Source organism: Chelonia mydas, chromosome 6 (assembly GCF_015237465.2).
Source record: "Chelonia mydas isolate rCheMyd1 chromosome 6, rCheMyd1.pri.v2, whole genome shotgun sequence".
Lineage (NCBI taxonomy): Eukaryota > Metazoa > Chordata > Testudines > Cheloniidae > Chelonia > Chelonia mydas.
The window spans coordinates 124,397,763-124,419,300 of record NC_051246.2 but is presented as its reverse complement, the minus strand read 5'-3'; the positions used below and the strand labels follow the sequence as shown (position 1 = coordinate 124,419,300).

At 45.4% G+C, this 21,538-nt stretch overlaps 1 protein-coding gene across 8 annotated transcripts in view; it reads left to right on the top strand.

Annotated features, from left to right (window-relative positions):
• The first annotated feature begins 329 nt into the window (after positions 1-329).
• SAMD4A (sterile alpha motif domain containing 4A) overlaps positions 330-21,538 on the top strand; it is a 215,115-nt gene continuing 193,906 nt past the window's right edge. For 2 of the 8 annotated variants that reach the window (XM_043548842.1, XM_037901262.2), the window contains exons 1-2: positions 1,282-1,529; positions 1,866-2,517. In XM_043548842.1, coding sequence (XP_043404777.1) covers positions 2,322-2,517 — 196 coding nt within the window. In that variant the 5' untranslated portion in view covers positions 1,282-1,529; positions 1,866-2,321. Of the gene's footprint in view, positions 537-1,281; positions 1,530-1,865; positions 2,518-21,538 lie in introns of those variants that run through there. The other 6 variants (XM_043548844.1, XM_043548841.1, XM_043548843.1 and 3 more) reach the window with 4 other exon arrangements.

The following is a 21,538-nucleotide window of genomic DNA, read 5'->3' as shown; positions in this document are numbered from 1 at the left end:
ACACACAGTGTGAAGCCTGCTGGGGTGCATTTGCACCACACATACACACACACACAGAGCGTGAACCCCGCTGGGGTGCATTTGCAGCACACACCCACCCCGGGACGCGGCGGGCCCCCGGCCCGGTCTCCCACACCCCGCGGCGCAGGGCAGGGCAGGGAGCGTGGCGGGCCCCGTGCCCGGGGTGCTGAGGCCCCGCAGCAGGGGCCGGCCGAGGCGGGAAGGAGCCGCCCCGCGGCCGCGAGCCCGGCCCGCTCCGGGCTCCCCTGGCGCTGCCCCGGCCCGGGGGGCGGGGGCCTCGCGCGGCGAGCCCATGACGTAATGGGTTATGCTAATGACTCGCATGTGGGGAGCTGGGGCGCGGGGCTCGGCGCGGCTCAGTCTCGCCCAGCCAGGCGCCCGGCGCTGCTGCACCGCCCGGCGGGATCGCCCGCTCCCCCGCCATGGCACGGCCGGGGCGCCGCCAGCCGCAGCCCGCGTGACAGCAGCGAGGCACCTGCCTCGGCCTCCCGAGAGAGCCGGGGGGCAGCATGGGGGTGAGCCCGGCGCAGGGCGCGATGGTGCAGCGGTGGGGCGGGAGGGGTCGTGCTTTCCCTGGGGCTGCACCAAGCTCTTCTCCCTGCCCTGGCCCTTGTCTGTGCCCTGCTCCGCGCTCGGCAATAGCTGGGGGTCCCCGGCAACTCCGGGGGGGGGCCCTTATTACTTATTACGTGTTGCATGTGGGGGGGTTCCCCAAAACATCCCTGCAGTGTTTAGAGCCCCCAATGGGCTGGCACTGCCCTGCCCACGTCTGTGCCACCCCCCATGGGCTGGGGGCAAAAGCGGGGGGGGGGGAGTGGAAGAAGCAGCTGCGGGGGGGTGTTGCTGAGAGCCATCCTAGGTGAAGCAGAAAAGCCGCAGGAGCCCAACTTTGGGGGGGGGGGTTGCAGTTATGTGGAGGGACGGGGCTCGTTGCTCTGCGCTCATGTGCAGTTTGCAAACCTCCCTCGAGGCGAATGGACCTGGTCGCTCCGTAGGTCACAAGGCGATGCCTTGACTGTGGAAAATGCGTATGTAAAACCGGGCTGATTTCATGAGCGCTTCAGTAGGACAGAGAGAGAGAGAGAGAGAGACATCCCCCTTCCCCCCCGCCCGCTCGAGCAGTGGATCGGTGAAGATATTTGGAAAATAGCTTGGGGGGGGGGGAAGAGGAGGGGGGGACCATTTTTTTTAGCAGCCTAAAAAGGGAGAGGGGGACCCGAAGACGCCCTGGGCTGGCCTGTGCCTGCCGGGCTGTGTGATGAAGTCGGGGGTGGGTAGAGTTTATTTTTGTCTCACGCTGCTGCTGCTTAGGGCCTCAATCCAAAGGGGCTGGCTAGAGATGCTGGATTGCTGTAGATGGAGCTGCAGCAACTCGGCTGCTTCCCGGGGAGGAGGAGGTGGAGAGGAAGGCACCAGGGCTGCTCCTGCTTTGCATTAGAGCTTTATAGCCGCAGTGTAAGTTTTCTTGTGCGCCAATGGTCTGTTGCAGCAGTTCCAGTTTAAAGCAGGTAGGTCCCTAAAGAACCTGCCCAGTACTAGGAGCCCTTTTCCGGCAGCAACAGGGAGCTCCCTCCTCCACTTTCTGTGGAGGAGGGAGGTTTCTTTAAACCGTTAGCTGCAAAGCCTGCATCTCTCAGTTGCTGTGTATGGGGGCTGAATTTTTAGAGGTTCGGTGTCTTCCTCCCTCCCCCTTTCTTCCTCATCCCCCCGTTATCCTTCCCTATGTTGTTGACCTGAAATCTCCTTCGGTACGTTAGGAAGCTGGCTCTGCTGCTGTCATGCTGAATCATAGCGTTTCCTTGCAAAGTGTGTCATCATCATCAGCAATTCTTTTCTCTTTCCAGTTGTGAACATTTGCTTTGGGAGGAATGCGGGTGTGGAAGGTCCAGATTGCCACCCAGGGGAGGAGAGAGCTGGAGACGCTAGGCTAAAATAACCCGAGGGGAAAGAAGAAGAAGCTATACACCCACTCCTGTGCCTTGTTGAGATTTATATATATAGATGTGTGTGTATATATAATATACAATTTCCCCTCCCTGTTTCCCTGTGCCACTTTGTGTCATCATCTTTGGGGAATTTAACAAGAAGCCACTAGGACACTGAACTGAAGATAGAAAGAGGAGAAGAGAAACCAGACCCACATCTGAGCTGACGGCTGTGTCCAAAAATCCATTTGATTAATAAATAAAATTGTGAGACAGACACGGGGGAAAAAACTTTGGAGGGAATTTTTTTTTCCCTGCAGAGGGTTTTTTTTTTCTTTTTTTTTTTCCCCCTCCACTCCCTACCCCAATCTAATCATGATGTTTCGAGATCAGGTTGGAGTGCTGGCTGGTTGGTTTAAAGGCTGGAATGAATGCGAGCAGACTGTTGCTTTGCTCTCCTTGTTGAAGCGGGTGAGTCGAACCCAAGCCCGTTTCCTCCAGCTCTGCCTGGAGCATTCATTGGCAGATTGCACTGAGCTGCACATTCTTGAAGGGGAAGCCAACAACCCTGGTAAGTTTTGGTGCAACCAATCCATTTTGAATGCTACATTGTTCTCTGATTGATACCCTAATGATGGCAAAAAAGGGGAGGTCAGGGAGCTGGGGCTCCAAATGAACCAGCCTCATTGTTAACAGCTTCCCTTTTCACATTTTATGTTTCAGACTAGTGATGACTTATTTCAGTTTGATTTTTCACAGCAAACTACTACAGTCTATTCAGTGGTGTAACTACGGTAGCATGAATGATTGATTTTTCTCTCATGCAGTTTCCTATGAAATAAGTAAGTCAGGTCACGTAGAGTCTGGATTTTCTAGGCTTCTTTTGGACAACGTGGCTTGCTTTGCTTTAAGCAACATGCAGAAGAATCTCCTCATTATCTTATACAAACGAGTATTTTCTTGAGCTGTGGCTAGCTGAGATATCTTAATCTTTTGTTAAATGGTAATTTGTTTCATCATTCAGGTCCTGTTTGAACACTTTTTTTCCTTGCAGCTCTGAATGCTCTATATAGTCCACAGAAGCTCTGGGAAGATATTAGTAGACCATTTAGGCTGCTATACACAATTCAGTTAGTGTATACTGTGCATGTACTTTCCCAGGGATGTACATTTAATATATATGGGCAATGATTTTGATCGCATTTATACATCAGTGAAAGTTAGGAGAACTAAAATGGTGTAAGTAAAATTTAAACTCATGCTTTGTGTGTGAACCCCAGTGTGTGCACACACTTTTTAAAAGAAACCTTCCAAAATAAAACCACAAACTACTCTTTGCAGAGATGAGGTTAAACACATAGCTAAATTACCTAGTTCTATTCCATTTGAAAAAAATCCCCCCCAAAATAAATATAATCCCTCCTATTCTTGTCTCAGATATTTTAATATAGCTTGTAGGATTAAATGTGTACACCTTGGACTTCTGCACACTGTTAAAATAACGCAAAAAGCATAGTCTGTGGAGGGGGGAAAGTCTGTCGGTTGATAGGTGAAATTCTTTAGGCTTTATTGCAGTAGGATACTGAACAGAGCCCCCAGTGTTTACTGAGAGAAAAGAATGCAGGGTCCTCTTCCAGCTGTTCCATATTAGAGCACTGAGCCTGCAAGATTTGGCAGCTGTCTATGCTGCCATTTGATGACAACGTCCAGTACAATGTTGTTAGGCCTAGGATATATTTAAGTACGCCTTTAGGAAACCAACTCAGGGGCTGCTCCAGTGTACAGAGCTCTATCCTCACAATGGTGAACACCCTGGAATTGGATATTTCCTTATATAGTTCGTATGAGTGCCGGGGAAGAATGTTGCAGTGTGCATTTCAGTGCAATACTGCATTTTATAAACAGCTGAACAGTCTAACCTCATACATTTGGGGGTGGAGTCCTAACTAAGAATAAATTGGGAAGGAGAGCACACTCTTTTAAACTGATCTTCCACAGCATAGAATCGCCATTCCTCTTACCTGCATTAGCACGGGTTATCTTTGGTTCCCAGTGTATGTGGCTGTGTACCATTGTATAAATGTCTGGTTTTTCGTTTTACCTGGATTTTCTGTAATAGTTACGTCACATTTATTTGTCAGAAGATTACACATGAATGATTTATGTGCAGACTGCAGTAGCAGTTGCATACCTGTTTAAATTATGGTAGAAAAATTTCCTCTAAAGCCCATCCAAATATTATGTATGAATGAAAGGGATTTCTGCATGATGATCAGTCTCTTGCCAAAACAGTAGTAGAAACCAAGGTCCTGATCATTCCAGTATTTACACGTGTGACTAATCCCATTGACCCCAGTGGGTATAAGGATTACTCCTGGGAATAAAGCTTGTGGAATTGGGCCCTTGGTTTGCCTCTTAATGATTACATTTGTGATGCTGATAGAACAAACATCTGAGCAAGTGCTAATAATCAGCTGTTCTTTTAGGGCTCTTATAGGCTCAATAGCAAAACTTAGGGTGACCAGATGTCCCGATTTTGGGGGCTTTTTCTTATATAGGTACCTATTTACCCCTCCCGTCCCAGTTTTTCACACTTGTTTTCTGGTCATCCTAGCAAGACTTGAGAACCTTTGTTAAATTTCTGATACCACTAGCCATTTCTTCTTCTTGTAACTTTGATGCTTGGTAAACATAAGGCAAACATCACTTTGCATCAGAGAGTCAAGATGTTTACTTTTTGATCAGGGTGATCCTATTGTTACAAAGGAATGCCTGGACTCTGTGTTTGGCAATGAAGAAATGATAGGAAGTGACTTTTAGTTTGGTATTAACATTACATACTTTGTAAAGACACCCGTCTTTTAAAGTGCTCTGAGGTCTCCTGTTGAAATAATATTAAATAGCCCTTATTCACCACACATTTCATACCGTGGCATTTGTCACTTGACTAGACATGAAATCACACCAGGTTCTCTTAACAACCACAACTTAATACTGCTAGATGCCAAATATCGTGGACTCAACAGGGACACTGATTTCATGGCTCATTACAACAATCTGTAACACACACCTGCCTGCTAACCCTTCGTGGCCCACTTCAAACCCCTTTTGCATAGCAACCCTTACTGCCCACTCCATCTCAAATGAACTTCTATGACATGCGTCACCTCTTACGTTTAACTCTTGGTCCCAACTTGTATTTAGCTTGGACACTCCAGTTTTGTTCCCCAGACCTGGAGAACTCTGTGTAGTTCGAAGGCTTATACCTGCCACTAACAGAATTTTGGTCAGATAAAAGTTATCTCACCTACCTTGTGTCTAACAACAATTAACTTTTTATTGCTCTTACTACTTGAATTCCACAATGTACACAATTAACCTGGGCTTGTTTCTTCCGGGGCTGGTGATGATGACAGTGATACCTACAGATCTCAATGTGTGCCCTACTTTTTGGCCTCATTTTTCCTCCTTGGTGAGAGTTGTGCCAATGACACAGGCCTGACCCTGCAACTTCTTGCATGGAAGCTGACCACTGTGCCTCTGTGTTTGAATTAATGGGTCTGCACTTGGATGCAGCAATCTGCCCAAATACAAGAGGTTTTGGGATCAGAGCTGTAACTTGGGAACAGTATTGGGCCATAAATTTTTACATGTGGTGTATTGATCTTACTGTCGGTTAAATTCCATGCTATCTCTAGCTTCCTCAGTGCAGTAAAAAGACAAAAATAGTGATGAGGGCACAAACATGGTCCTGTTTTCTCTAGTGAAGCTAGTGTGAAAGCAACATGTGAGTCTAAGATGCCAATGTGAATGTTTGAAATGACTTTAAAGTTGGTCTCTCATGGGAAAAGAGTCATTCTGTGGACACAGAGCCTATGCTGCTTGTGAAAATCTGACTGAAATGGACAGTGACTCTATCTGACCGCTGTTGAAATGAGTATGTCGACTCATCACATTTCTTATTGGATTGATGTCCACCTCACAAATATCACCATAGGTAACTGAAGTTAGCACAGAGGCCAATGGCTGAAGAGACATGGAAGGCAAAGTACCTTCTCTCCAGCAGATCCCACAAGACAGGGCTTGAGGCATGTTGACTGGGCATTGGGAGAGAACTTGATCTTTCACAGATGGGTTTTGTTTTTGTTGTTGTTGCTCTGTTGTGCGGACCCCAGTCTTCAGTGCTGCCTTCCTACCTCTTCTCGCAAGTATTGAAAATGAAACGAAAAACATTGAAAAAGAAAATTAATTTTTTAAAACGGATTGGTTTTAATAGTGAAGCCAGCACGTTTGGTAGACTTTCATCTCTCTGTTTTCTTCATGTGGTTTTCTTTACTATGTTTTTCCTTTGCCTATTAATGAAAATTTAGCTCTCATTTATAGCACCTGACACGTAAAATGTAAATCTGATTGGAATGCACAGCTGCAGCGTAACGCTCAAAAAGGGATTTTTCTAAGAAATCTACTGTTCCTGCAGCCATTTTGTTACCAGTGGCGCTTAACAGGCAAAATAGCTGCGTACAGAATCCTTAGAATGGGTCTCCATAGGCTTTGCCGGGTTGAAAGCTACTCTGTTGTCTCTGATGTAACTGAGGCACGTTTTGACTAGAAGTGATGCAGGTGCCACAGTGAACGTATATGTCGTTCTAAAACCACACGAAAATGTCGTCTTGTTTAAAATTACTGGTGGTTGATCGGAAACAAAAAAATCAAAGCAAAAAATCTCTACGGGTCACTTTTGGATAAGATGCACAATCCATGTCGGAGATCTTTAATGGTTGTAGCACACACAGTAAAATGCAATTTAGAAATCCGCAAAGATCAAACAAACAAAGCAAAGAGAACCCCAAACGAGCTTTGGCTCTTCAGCACTCAAACTGCTGGGGGGCTGGTAAGGAAAAAAACAACAACCAAACAACGAGTAAATAAATCCAGGCTGATGTGGGCAATGGGAACCGTAGCATCGAAGAAAACCGTCTGAGTCCCCTGGGAGTTTAAATGTGTACAAGGCCTGTTCCTGCTTCCACTGAGATCAGTGCCTACCGCTGTGAAGTCGTGGTCCATGACTAGGGCTCCTAGGTGCTATGGTAATATAAGTAATAATAGGGAAAATCCCATTGACTTCACTGGGAACAGGATTGGGTGTGCAGATAGCACCAGTGAGGAATTCAAGATACTTCCACCATGACTTAATGAATGAGAATGGTTTAGTGTGTGGGTGGGTGGGTGGGGGGTGTTGGAAACCAGGTTAGACACCAGAAGTTTCTCCCACTGCAAGTTACTGTTTTTCAGTATTATCAATTACATTTATTTTTTTATTTGTTTTCAAATGTGGTTTTGCTGTGGGGGCTTGTGACAGGGCGCTGAGCAGGAACTGCTGAGCCAGCCCTTTGTCATGCCAGCTCCAAGTAAGGTAGATTGGAGCTGTCTAGAGAAACCTGTACCTCACTGGCAAAGGGGAAAGAGCTGCCTGCTTAATTAGCCTGGGGCTGCATAAAAGCCTCCGAGGAAGGAAGCCGGGGGGCAGACAGAGAGGGGTAGCTCTTCCCTCCTGGCTGCAGAGATTGAGAAGCCCTTAAGGCTGAAACGCTCAAGCTGTAGATAGTAAGAAGGTGGTGGGATTCCATGCTGTAAATAAACTGCACCAGTGATTGCTGAGCCAGAAGGTCTCTGAGTGGTGTTTGGATCAGAGCAGGGGCAGGACCAGGGGTGGGCTCTGCTACATCCTGTTACAAGGCTACGTGGGTAGCTTCAAATCCAGCTGGAAAGAGCTGTCCGGACATAACAAATGTCTTGGAGTCACAAATAAAAGGTTTCAGAGTAGCAGCCGTGTTAGTCTGTATTCGCAAAAAGAAAAGGAGTACTTGTGGCACCTTAGAGACTAACAAATTTAAGGTGCCACAAGTACTCCTTTTCTTTTTACAAATAAAAGGGTTAGACAAGAGTGAAATTGAGCCCATGTAGCAAGGTGGCACAAGGGCTCTGCTTCGTTTGTGACCTCAGAATAGGGTTTAAGTGGGATTAAGTGGTTTGTAGATCTTATGCTGGCTCTCTGCACAGGAGCATTTCACCCTAAAAGTGACTATCACGCTCAGTTAATAGCTGAAAATGCTCTACTATGAGAACTGGGAAAAGAGGGCTCTGGGAGGAGATAGCAGATGGAGACTGGAGTAGCGTGTGTCTTGGTTTGGACACAGGGACGACCTCTGTAACTCAGGGTATGTCTGTGCGGCAATCACGGGGTGTGATTGCAGCTCGCATAGGCTTGCCTAAACTAGCTTTATACTGAGATAGCTCATGTGCTGGAGCTGTGATACCATGGCAGTACGGACTTCAGCACAGGTGGTACAAACCCAGTGGGAGCCTTGGGTAATTAGGTAGCTAGCTCATGCTGAAGCCCGTGCTGCTGATGCTTCTGCTTGGGTATCTGAGCTAGTGAGATTAAAGCTAGCTCGGGTATGTCTGCATGAGCTGCAGTCACTCTTCATGATTGTAGGATAGATGTACCCATAGGCTGCTTCTGCCTGGCTTCCTCCTGTTGATTCCCCTACATCAGAGCCATGCTAGGCTAAATAGGGCGCTAGGATTTAGAACAAAAATGTAGTAAAAAAGCCAGGTCTCTTTGTGCATCTGGACTGGCCTATGGTGGAATCTGCAGGACGTAACCAGGCTTCCTTCTTCTGCAGGCTGGCCCGTAGGGGCCACCGTGGGAATTTACATCCTCCTGGAGTTTAGAGCTTTCCCTTCCAAGTGCTCCCACCTCCTGACTGCACTGAAAGTCCCTGTCTGGTGGCCAGATGCCTGCATCGTGCTGAGTTCGCTCTAGGCTATTGGGCCAGTCCCCATGGAATGATTGAAAAACCTGTTTCTCTGAAGTGCTGAGCACCCTACGCTCGATCAGTCCATCAAATTTGTTTCCTTTGATTTCTGAGACGTGTGCTGACCAGACACTAAGAAAGAGCCCAAAAGGCTATTGCATCCATTTAACTCTTGCTCCCATCAGGTGCAACACCTAATAAAAGAAAGTTCCTACTGGCCATGGCTGTAAACGAAGCTCTGACAGAGCAGAGAGAGTCCCTAGCTGGGCCTGCGCTGCCCCAACTCCCCTGTGAGTCCTCAAACCTTCCACTAGCCAAGAACCCAGTCCTCATTAATAACAGAACGGGAAGGGAGGAGACTCACGGCTAGCACCTCCTGATGGCTGGGTGTGGTGTTGCAGCTCCATCTTTGCAGAGGCAGACCCTCTGGCCAGATCACTTCCAAGTCTCTCCCCTTGCAGGGTAGTCTGGGAACAAAAAGCAATGTTTGGGTGAACAATTTGTTTGTGTGAACAAACAAATTGAGTCAGTACAAGAGAGAGCGGGAATGCCTCCCTCTCAGGGTGTCCCAGGATCAGGCCCTCCAGGCAGTGGTTGACTGGGAAGCTCCTGCCCTTCAGTCAGCCCTTTCCTCAGGAGCTGAGGGCTGAAGATCTGTTGACTTCCCTGCTCTGCCCATATGTGAACAGCTCTGCTCCCCTTTTAAACTCCCCCTCCAGCTTGTGCCTTACTGGTGTGGCAGAGTGGGGCCAGCTGTGCCCAGAGCAGCTCCTTAACCCCTTGTCTAGTGTGGGGTTTGCATTACCCCATCATGCAGTGTAATGACTTTAAGCGCTTGGCGCCTAGGGACAAGAACCTTTCTTTGCCGTTTGCCCAGTGCACTGACTACTGGGTGTATGAAGACTCTCATCCTTATCTCACGCAAGCCATCTATGTCAAGCGCTAAGAGCGTCATCATTGCCTGGGTGTCTTGTTTTGGGGCAGATTGACTGGAGGAAGTCTCCTGGCAAGGCTCGGCTTAACGTGAACTGTGGGTACTGCTACATGGGTCCTGCCATCAGTGAAAGTCGCTTGAGCATTTATTTTAAAGAGGCTTATTTTTTTTAGCTTGGAGTTATGATGTACTGTGTCAGGCGCATCCTTTAAACTGAGCCATTGTGTTGACTCAAGCCAAGGTAGAACAACAGCACTCGCATTCCGAAAAGCCCTTGTACGCCATTAAGACATTGGCCTGCATTGTGGGTGGTATGGAGCAGGAACCAGGAGGCATTGCACCTTAGTGAACCCCAGTGCTTCCCTGAGGTCCTGGGTATACAGAAGGCGTACTGGTGCTTCCACCTCACCTAAGGGGGTGCAGCATGATCTCCATTCTTCACCTGCTCCTTTCGTCATCTGCTCTTTGGTGGGGCTAGTCGGGCCTCTGCTTCTTCCCTTCCTTCCTCTGAAACGATGAGGGCTAAAAGTTGCCCCTTTTAAAATTGAAAGCGAAGATTTTCATCTAGTCGCTAGTCTCCTGGAGCTGGGTTTTTAAGCACACCACCAAATATCACAAGCCATCAAATTACAACAGCTGGCAACACTGCATAGGTGTACAGGACTGGACTTAAAGGGGTCTCCAGAGCAGAATGAGCAGAATGGCTAATCCCAAATGTTTAAAATCATGAGTCATGCACTCCTAAATCATGAGATGTGCTTAAAAATCATGAACATTGGGATCTTTTAATTTACCAACTGGTTTTAGAGCCTTTAGAGTTCATATTTTCAAATTTTTGGCCCACAACTCTGACGGTTAAAATTTCACTTGTTAAATTTCATGGTTAAAATTTCACGAAAGCAGAGATTTGCGCACAGTAACATGACTCCAGGAGGTGGGCTTTAAGAGAGAGACCAAATAACATGAGACTTATAGTGAAATTGCAGGAGTTGGCAACACTGCGTGGGGTTTTGGAATGATAGCACAAAGCAGTGAAACGTCTTGCATTTTTGAACAGCCCTGCTACTTAATAGGTGCCCTTCTTTCTGCATAATTTTATAGCTAGAGTATAGGAAAAGGTTGTCTCTTTCTCCTCCTCCCACTTTTAATTTTAAGGAGGAGAATCAGTTTGCAATACTTATAGGTTTCAATATGAACTAGAGGAAATATTTTCTTTGAACTCTGTGGTTCATGATTCAACTCTGTATTGTCTTTTTTTTTAAAAAAATTATTCCTTGTCATTCTCAGTGTGTTTCTGTTGCATTCAGGAACACCGGAGGAGACCCTCATTGGCTAATTAACAATCAAAAGTTCCCAGAGGTGGGAAATGGAAACATAGGTCCTAAGGCTGCATTGAGAGCCGTGCCGGCAGAAAAAGCTGCAGGATCGGGGCCATAGTAGAGAATATGTTTGCTTCATATTTCAGAGTTAGTGTGTGGTACTTTTAAAAAAAAATCCTTTAACTTTTTCCCATTAGCAGCATAAAAATAGATTCTTATCTGGTGGGTGCATTGCATTCAATGCATATTTAGTATCTGATCTGAAATATTTCATGTGTAATAAAAGTTGCATTAGAAAAATAATTGTTCGTCCCTAGCAAAATGGGAACCGGTATGTGGTTATGGTAGTAGAAGCCGGTGAATCTAGAGAGTGGTGTTCTATCCCCTACTTTGCTACTAGTTCACAAGATGATGCTGGTCGAGTCACTCTCACCCTTTCTTGCCTCAGTTTCCCCATCTAGAGAATGGATAAAATAGTGAGCTAGTTTCCACACACACCTGTGAAATAAGAGTGGGATTGAAGGCAATGTTAAAACTCCCACAAACTTCGATGGGAGCAGAGTTATTCTAATGTTGAATGCTTTTGAAATCCCACCTGAAATGTTTGTAAAGTGCTTTGGGATCCTTAAAGGAAAAGTGCAAAGTATTATTCTATACATGACCTAGTTTCTTCTAACTTGGCTTCTTTCCAAGTGAAATATTTTTATTCAGTTAAATTTCTGTGATGCTTTTTTCTTTTCTAAAATGGAAAGAACTAAATCTACTCGCTTCTCTGCATAAATGGATGAAGAATAGCTGAGGAAATTAAATGTAAAGAAGAGGAAACGACAATAGGAGCTCAGTAGCTTATGGCAGTCTTGAATTTGATAAGCTACAGATTGATGGGCTAGGTCAGGAATTGTTTTAGATTGGTAGTTTAAAAAGGGCAAACCTCAGTGCTTTAAATTAGAATAAGTGCTCACAGTCTATTTGTAAATTGAGTTCTCTTAAAATGAGATTAAATGGGAGAATGGGGTAGCTTGTCCATGAGTGCAGTCAACATTCTTGCTAGTGGATGACAGTTTGTACGTGTGCTGCACAGCATAGCTAGCGTACTGGGCATGTTAGAGGCTAACAGTTGAACAAAATTGTCCACCAAGTTGGTCCCTGTATTTGATACATTTGTTTTTAGGTAAATGGCTTTCAGTATTCCAAACGAGCCTAGCAGAAGTGCATTGGGAAGAACATTCAGGCCCAAATTATTGAAAAAATCCACTCATTTTGGATCCTTCAATTTTTTGGGTGCCCAATCTGAGACACCTAGGTGGGCCTTCATCTCTCCCACTAGGAAGGACAGGGGGAAAAAAAAAGCTTACTAGCTTTGGAAGTGATGTAAAACCTACCTGATGCCACACACTAACTATAGGGGGTTAGGAAAAACCTTTTCCGGTGTGTAAGTTATCCCAGAACTGCCTACTTCAGGGTTTTATGCACGTTCATCTGAAGCAGCTGGTACTAGCTTCTGCTGGAAACAGGGTACTGGATCAGATGAACTATTGGTCTGATCCACTATGGTTATTCCTGTGTTCCTACTAGCTTTCAAGCCTGGCCTTCTTTTCTCCTGTAATCTTAGATGTTTTTGTGGTCCAAGAACATGAATTGTTCCAAGCTGGGAGTTCTGTTTGCAATCAGAGTGAGTAATTGAAATAGTAATTAGTTTGAATGCTTGCTTTATTTTAAGATGCATTAGTCAGTACTTTAGCTTCCATGCTTCACACTTGTATCTAATGTTAACCTCTTACCCTACTGGCAGGTTAAAGCCTTACAGGCTAGATCTCCCCATATATAGTTTATTCTTCTGCAGGGACTGAAAACTTTGTGAGTTGGATTCAAGCATAACCCAGATCCTCAGGTGTGTAAATCAGCATAGCTCCCAGCATAGCTCCATCAATATCAAAGAACTTATATTGATTGGCAGAGCTGAGGATCTGGGCCATGGATTGTCTGCCTCAGGGGTGGGCAAACTTTTTGGTCCAAGGGCCACATCTGGGTATGGCAATTGTATGGCGGGCCATGAATGCTCATGAAATTGGGTGTTGGGGTGCGGGGGGGGGGGAGGGGGAGGGCTACGGCTGGGGGTGCGGGCTCCGGAGTGAGGCGAGAAATGAGGAGTTCAGGGTGTGGGAGGGGGCACCGGGCTGGGGCAGAGGGCTGGGGTGCGGAGGGGGGGGGTGAGGGCTCTGGCTGGGGGTACAGACTCTGGGGTGGGGTTGGGGATGAGGAGATGGGAGTGCAGGAGGGTGCTCCAGGCTGGCACCAAGGGGTTTGGAGGGCGGGAGGGGTGCAGTTACCTTGTGACAGTAGGGTTGGGAAAAGGGAGGAGCAGGTCATGGAACATGTTCTCCCCGTGCTGGATTCACCGTGCTTTTAGCCTCTGTTTTCAAGAAATGGATGGGAGAGTTTGGCACTGAATGCGACTTTCAAGGCTAAGCCTGACATGAACCTTGCATGCCTGTTGCCCACTTTCTCTTTTGTATGATTGAGTGAATAAATACAAAGAACATGGTTCCTTTGTAACTCTGGGTTTCCTACAAAACATCCGCCTCCATGTCGGAGCCCCCAAAGTCCTGCCATGTCTCCCCCAGCCTCTGTCTATACTGGGTGTACTATTTCTACATGGCAGTGCACAGACCTGCCATTAGGCTGTTGGTCTTTCCCTCCTCTTGGGAGCTTTAGAAGTTTTAAACTTGCGTGCTTCCTTTATACAGTAATTGTTTAGGTTAGAGGGACAGACCTAAGGCCTCCGGTGTCAGTCAGAGAGGTGTTAATTGGGCAATTATGTAAACTGCTGAGATTTCAGCCTAAATGCTCAGGTCTGAGTTTTTGCACAACTGCTCGGTTAAAGCAGGCCGCATGGCATGGAGGTTTCCACGAGCAACGTGGCCAAAGCTGAGAGGACTTTAATATTCATGACAGTTTTCAAAATTATATTTTGCACATGGAGAGAATCATAGAATTGTAGGACTGGAAGGGACCTTGAGAAGTCATCTAGTCCAGTCCCCTGCAGGGCTAAGGCAGGACTAAATATTATACAGACCATCTAGAAGTCACTATCCGGGTGTGGTTCTTTTGTACACCTCAGTTTTTAGGGGAATTAATTGTTTGCCCCATCTTTGCCTTCCCAGCTCTGGGCCAGACTGTGGTTGTGTATCTGCACAGACAATGGCAGGAGGAAGGAGACGTTGTCTAGTGGATAGAGAACTCGACTGGGAGCTAGAAAACCTGGGCTCTGTTCCCAGCTCTCCCAGTGACCTGCTGTGTGACCTTGTGTGAATTATTTCCCCTCTCTACCTCTCAGCTGTAAGGTCTTTATACAGGGATGGTCTCTTGCCATGTATATATATGGTGCCTAGCACACTGGGGTCCCAAACTCCTTTGGGGCACCTGTACGTTACTGTGATACTACTGATAGTGAGGTACAGGTGCAAAAGGGGACATTGGGAGCACAAGGACAGCTATCCAAAGCGCAAGACAATGCGGGTACCAGCCACCGGAGGGGCGTGGAGCAGGGGTTGACTTGCATCAGTGACGGATGTAGCCATGACCATTCCATGGTGTTCTGGCTACCTTGGGCCAGAGAGGTGTCAAAATGCCTTTAGGACTGGCCATGGTGGCCACCCTGAAGACCCTCCCACAGGCTGTAGCATGGAAAGCTAGAACAGAGACATTTGTTACTTACGGTGACTAAGTGCTACTTAGGTACAAAGTCCCATTCTGAGCCCCTGCTCAACCATGTTTTCCTAATGGTTTGGAGGAGGCAGGATCGCCGTCATTGTAGGATTGCTGTAGTAGTTTCGAGAGAATCGGAGTGGCTTAGAAACAAGGGACACTTGGGGCCAAATCCACCTGGGCTTTTTGCATCTGTGGAAGGTCCAGAAAATCAGTGGAATCACAGTGGTTGTTTTTGTACTGAGAGCCTGAGATAGGAGAAACTTGCACACTCCCCGTGTAAACAGCAGAGATCAGCACTCAGCAGGAGTGCCAAAGTGGTTGGAGGTTTGATGGCCAATGGATCATGACCTGGAGCCACAAATCCCATGTGCAGGCTTCCAACCTGGCAGTGCGTTTGTCCTGGCTCTGGGTTATTGTGGACAATTCCATCCCCTCCTAGTCTCTGTGTTGGCTCCCTTTAAGGTGGGCTTTAAGCAGAGTCACCAAAATATGATTTAAATTATTTCTCTTTTGGAGACAGAGTATGAAGTTGGATTTTTAAAAAGGAGTTTTGTAGACAAAACAGTACGGTACAGCCCGGGTGTTAGGATTATTGTTTGATACCTAACACACCCTGCCCTTTTCAAAGTGGGGAGTGAGGAGACCCTTCAGAGTGGAGGAGGGAGGGTGTGAAGAAATGGCTGTGGGATTAAGGGATACAATTTCCTCTGTTTTACCTGGCTGAAGTTAAAATTTGAATGGAGTTCAGAGTCATTTATTGGCCTTTCCATATAGAAGGCAGTTGTGTTTGTCTCAAGTAAGAGAGCAGATGCAGGTCCAGAGTTTCTCTGTGCAGAAATTCACACATCAGATGCCTGGCTAAAGGCTTGTAATCTATTAATTTATTTTACAGCTAGATGCTTCTTTTCATGATACAGTTGTATCAAAGATTTTGGCAGGGGCTTTTTAAATACCAGCATTTTTCTGTTTTAGGCCCTTAACTTGAAAAGACTTTTTTACATGCATAAGGGGAAGGATTCATGTGCTTAAAGTTAAGCAACTTGCATAATTTGATTCAGGTTCAGGGCCCTAATCTGTAACAAGTCTGTGCCCTCTCTATGGGCCTGAGTCAGAGTTAGTGGACTTCACTGAGCTTTGGGTCAAGCCCTAGATGGTGATTTACTACTGTCCTATTGTTAATTTTATCTCTGATCCTGCAAGGTGCCGAGTGACCTCACCTCCTGCTGAAGTCAGTGGGAGTTGTGGGTGCTCAACATTTCTTAAGATTAGGCCACAGGACTTTTGAGACCTTTGAATATTCTCACCCAGTCTGATTAAGATGGATTGGGCGAGCCAGATATGGTTACTTTAAGGTGTATAGGCTCTCAGGAGCAATTTATGTTGGAGGAGGAATTGTTTATTACTGTGGTCTGTATACAGTGCCCTGGCAGAATGGATGAGCTGAGTTCTTACAGCTCTTCTCCCTTTGAACCAGTTTGTGATGTTTATGCAATTCTGGAACTGGAAGCATGAGATGTTTCTCTTACTGTCTACAATAATGCACCCAGGAAGTATGAGGCCCTTTCTCCTTCGCAGCTTAATGGCTAGCGGACAAGCATCAGCAGACACATGGCCATTTAGTGATCTGGATTCAGGAATCTCTGTAGGATGTGGTTGTTTTTTTCTGACAGTGCTGTTGCACTGCAGGGCTGAGCCAACTTTCACTGAGTGGAAAGGGTCTCCTTGACTTTAATGGCAGCTGGATCCACTCTCGTGTGCTGAGCTGCCATGCTTGATAAAGTGTGTTTTATTTTTTTAAAATTAAAATAATTTTTTTAATACTTCAAGTATCATCTGCAGGATCGATCCCTGATTCGCTCGACTCTGTGCTCCAAAGCAATAGATCATCCTAGGGTAGGGTGGAAGCAAATATAGGTCACTTTACAGAACTCTAGCTCTGTCTTGTTATTACTCTTCGTACATAATTGGTTCCAGATTTTCCTCTAAACTTTAGTTCAGTCAGATAATTAACCTGGCCTTGCTTGTGGCGTGTTAGTTTTCCTGCTGTTTGCCATGTTGTATGACTTGCTCTGCACTTCTGTGTTGTGTTAGTAAATGTTTTATTGTTATAAAAAGTAACACCGTGTGTAAAGTACAGTTGGTGAAAATTTCTCCCTTGAAACTTTTTTCCAGTGAGAAACAGTCTTTTTGTGAAAATGAAGATTTTCACAGAAATTTTCTTTAGATTTCTGATTTTAATGAAATTGAAAAACCACTGTGTTTGGGCTTTTTTTCAGTTTTTATTTATTTTTTGTTCTTTCTCTTGTTTTTCCCCCTTTGTCTTTCTTTCCCCCCACTGGCAAAATGGGAAGAAGGAAAAGGCGGGGGGAGAAGTTGGGGAAGCCAAAAAAGCCAGGTTTTCATTTCTTCGTTGAAAATTTTTTTTGTTTTGTTTTTGAAACATACTTCCCGTTTCTCAAACAGTATTTGTGTACAGCTAAATGTTTCCCTTACAGATTTTGTCTTTGCCTGCCATTGGGATATCCCCACACCGTAATCATGGAGCACAAGTCAGCATGATTTTTTTGCCTGCTGTCTAGTTGTGCATTGGGATGGCCAGTTGTGTCAGCACAGCTCTGAAAAGAGGGTTTGTTAACTTAAAAAACACCACACTTTACAGTGCCAGAGAAGTGGATTTTAAAAATAGAAACCTTAGGCTGTTTCCCTCCAGATAATGTGAATGTTGGTGAGATGCTGAGTTTTAACTACCTGCATGACCCTTTCAGATAAGAATTGTTATTGACTTGCACTGTTATGTTAAACTGATAAGAATTCTTTAAAAAAACCTAGAAAAAATTCTTTGTATAACAATCTGCTCAGCTCATAGCCAGTAGCCCAGTCTTCCTCCTCTCACACATTCTTTGAGGTTACGATGCTTGATCTCTAAGCGTCTGACCCAGCCAGATGCTGTGGGCCCTGAGCTTTTGGTGGGAAATGCCCAGCTCAGGAGTGGACCCTTAAGAATTTTATTATAGCTTAATCTGAATACCTTGAGAAATGCTAGAGCGCTTCCTGAAATGCCTAGAGTGAAATCCTGGCTCCATTGATGTCAATGACAAAATTCCCATTGACTTCAGCAAGGTTAAGATTTCACCCCTACAGTCCAAATTGTGGCTTCTTGGGGGTTTGATCCTGCACCCATGGTAATGAGTCCAGTGACTTCAGTATTATGGGATCAGATATGGGTGGTGATTCAATGCCCACTGAAGTCCATGAGAGTCTTTCCATTGACTTCAGTGGGTGTTGGATTGGGCTGTGGGTGAGAAAAGTGTGCAGGGAGCCTTGTTCACCTCTACCCCACCAGGACCATGAGTGTCAGCACAGGGCCTGGCAGCATCTGAGTGCTGGAGCTCCCCGAGCACAAAGGTGGGCTGGCTAGCATGGCTGATGGCACTTGGTGCCCCAAAGGGGCATGTCCAGCCAGGCCGCGAGGGTACATAGGTACACAGTACACTGTGTGTGTTTGTGTGCGTGTGCTCGCACGCGTGCAGGCAGGCAAGGTTGGTATGGTGAACACTAAGGATTGCATCCCCTGCAGATTCATAGATATTTAGGTCAGAAGGGACCACTATGATCATCTGCATCCCCTGCAGATAAATGGGCCTCTGCAGCTGCTTAGCTACTATCTCTTAGAGTGGCTATTGGGCTGGAAGGCACAAGTTAGCTGCTGGTATTAGGATGGATATTTGGATCCCTTCTGTGCACATCACTGGAGGAGGTGATGGTTGCTGTTATGGGCAGTTTCAAAGTCTTTTACATCTCTGATATCCGTGTGCACTTAAAGCCCCACACATCCCCCAACTGAATGGTGTTTTGCAAAGTTTTTGCATATAAATCCAGGGGCCACTGCCAACTTAAAAAAAAATCACACTTTCATCCGCATACTGTAGCTAGTGTTACAGGTAGCTGCTAAAGTTAAGTACTGGAGCTAAAAGAGATTGAGTGAGCAGGCAAGGGGGCTGGAACTGGGGGTGCTGAGGGCACAGTAGCACTTCCTGGTTTGAAGTGGTTTCCATCATACACTGGGTTTACAGTTCAATGGCTTTCAGCACCTCCACTATACAAATAGTTCCAACGCCTCTGTGAGTGAGTGGATTTTTTTTTTATTTTTTAGCCTCTGTTTTTCAGTTTGTTTACTTCAGATTTTTGACAACAGCTTGCGTATAGTCAGTTTCATTGCTGGTGGATGGTGCACACTCTTGCCAGGGCTCTACGTGATTGGGCATTTAGCAATAAGACGAGCGGCAGAATTGGAAGTGGAAAGTGAACGGGCACCAAGCAGCAAGGGTGTGAACAAAGAGAATGAAGATGGGAAGAGAAGGGGAAGTCCTAATTATGTTTGTTGTTTTTCTCAGGCCTTCCCAAAGGAGTCTTCTAAATATATCTGTGGGCGGAGGAGGGCAGAAATATCCTTATAACAATTTTTTAAGGATTATTTTTTAAATTCAGGTCATGCTATTTAAATGGTATCTTCTCAGGAAATTAATTATTTGCAATTCGTCAGCTAAAATAAATTCAAGTTTACAGTGTCCCCTTAGCAGTGCACAACTTTGTGGCTGTCAGTATTGTGTGACAGGTTTCAGAGCAACAGCCGTGTTAGTCTGTATGCGCAAAAAGAAAAGGAGTACTTGTGGCACCTTAGAGACTAACCAATTTATTTGAGCATAAGCTTTCGTGAGCTACAGCTCATGCATCCGATGAAGTGAGCTGTAGCTCACGAAAGCTAATGCTCAATAAATTGGTTAGTCTCTAAGGTGCCACAAGTATTGTGTGAAGAACACATTTTGGATGGCACATTTAGTAACCTTTCATCATAAAAGGATTCTGAAACAACCAGCTTGGCACTGAATGCTTTGTATAGTACATGTTAAACCTCCATTGTTAAGAGTATCTCTATAAATAAAGGTGTGTGGTACATTCAAATATATAATGGTAATAGCTATTATAATACCAGCTGTCCAGCCAAACTTCCCAGTCTTTTAAATGACCTACAAGAGATTCCACAAAGAATGAATATTTAGCGTGGCGGAGCTGCTAAAAGCAGTCTCTATACTAGTAAGTAACAGGTGGCCTGTATTCACACGTTTCAGTTGAGGTCCTGGTTTTATATTTCACACAAAGCAAATGTTATATTAATAGGACTTTTGTGTTGTGGTTAAAGTGCAAGGCTCTGTATTAGTTTTCTGCAAATTGCACTTGCAGCTTCAGTTTGTCCTGTCTTTTTTTGTGGGAGTGGGTAAACACTAAGAAGTCTTTCTGGACAAGTCACAGCAGCTGGAGGGTACGGGTTTCTCTGTGGAGTGAAGGAATTTCTTCAGAGAAGCTATTATTCAACTGTGTTCTCAGCATTTTGGCAACTGTTCTTCAGATTAACCCTTTGCTCTGCACAAAGAGTTTCAAAAATATAATCGGATGCTTTTGCATTGTTAGAAGTAAATATACTTTGGCCATGTCTGAGTGTGGAATAGAGGTTAAAGAGTGTGAGGTCACTGCTTTAAATCCCTCCTAACGCCATATTCATTGTCACCACTAATGTTCGGTTATTTTCTGATTTTAAAATAAAACCGTTCCTCTGATTTTTCCTGAGCAAACACAATACCAAAGAGAGATCCCAATTTAGGGGCCCTGAAGCGTGGCCCATGGAGTACTGAAGAGTGTCACCCTTCAAGTCAGAATATCCAAGACCTTGGGACTGAACATGCAACTTCATTTAGACCCATAAAGTGAAAGACATCTCTGTTCACAGCCGTTACTGTTCACCCCTTTGAGGTAATACTGGTTTGACCACTGCTAGAATGCTGTGCCCTGTTCTGGTGTCCCCAGTTCAGGAAGGATGTTGATAGTGTGGTGGGGGTTCTGAGAAGACCTGTGAGAATGATTAAAGGATTAGAAAATGTGCTTAATAGCGATAGACTCAAGGAGTTCAACATCTTTAGCTCAACAAAGGGAAGGTTAAGGGGTGACTGGATCACAGTTTATAAGTACCTAGATGGGGAACAAACCATTTGATAATGGGCTCGTCAGTCTAGCAGACAAAGGTATAACAAGAGTCAATGGTTGGAAGTTGAAGCTTGTCAAATTCAGATTGGAAATAAGTGTTGGAAAAAATTACCAAGGGTCATGGTGGATTCTCCATTATTTTTGATTTTTAAATCAAGATTGAACTACACCAGATCTTTTAGAAAAACAGCCAAACAGCAGTTAATTCAGCGAAGTCCTATGGTCTGTGCTATGCATGAGGTCAGACTAGATGATCACAATGGCCCCTACTAGCCTTGGACTCTATGAATATGTTCAGAACCACTGCAGAGCCCCCCTCCCCAATATCAGGGGGGGTGTAAGACCTGATCAGTGGCTTGCCCAGCCTGTCTCATTACACACAGGGGACTGCAGGGAGTTACAGCAGAGAGGGTATTATCAGTGGGCAGATTCCCGCTGAATGAAATAACACAGAAACCCACATAGAAGACCACTTGCTAGTTAATCCATTTTACTAGGTGCAGTGTCTACTGCATTAGGAATAAAGGTTTCATTGTGAGAGCAGTCATCAAAAAGGCTGCCTGGACTGTGCAGAAAGGAGAGAGACTTTGATGGCTGTCAGTCAGGCTTGAAATATTTATGCACTAAAGCAGATACGTGCAGGTTCTTTTTTCCCCTCCATCCTCTAGTCTGAATCTGACAGAACTGTTTACATCGCTGTACCCATTAAAGAGATGCATATCTCATTTCAGCGTTTGCATCTCCTCCAATAAACACTTCAGCAAATCTTTT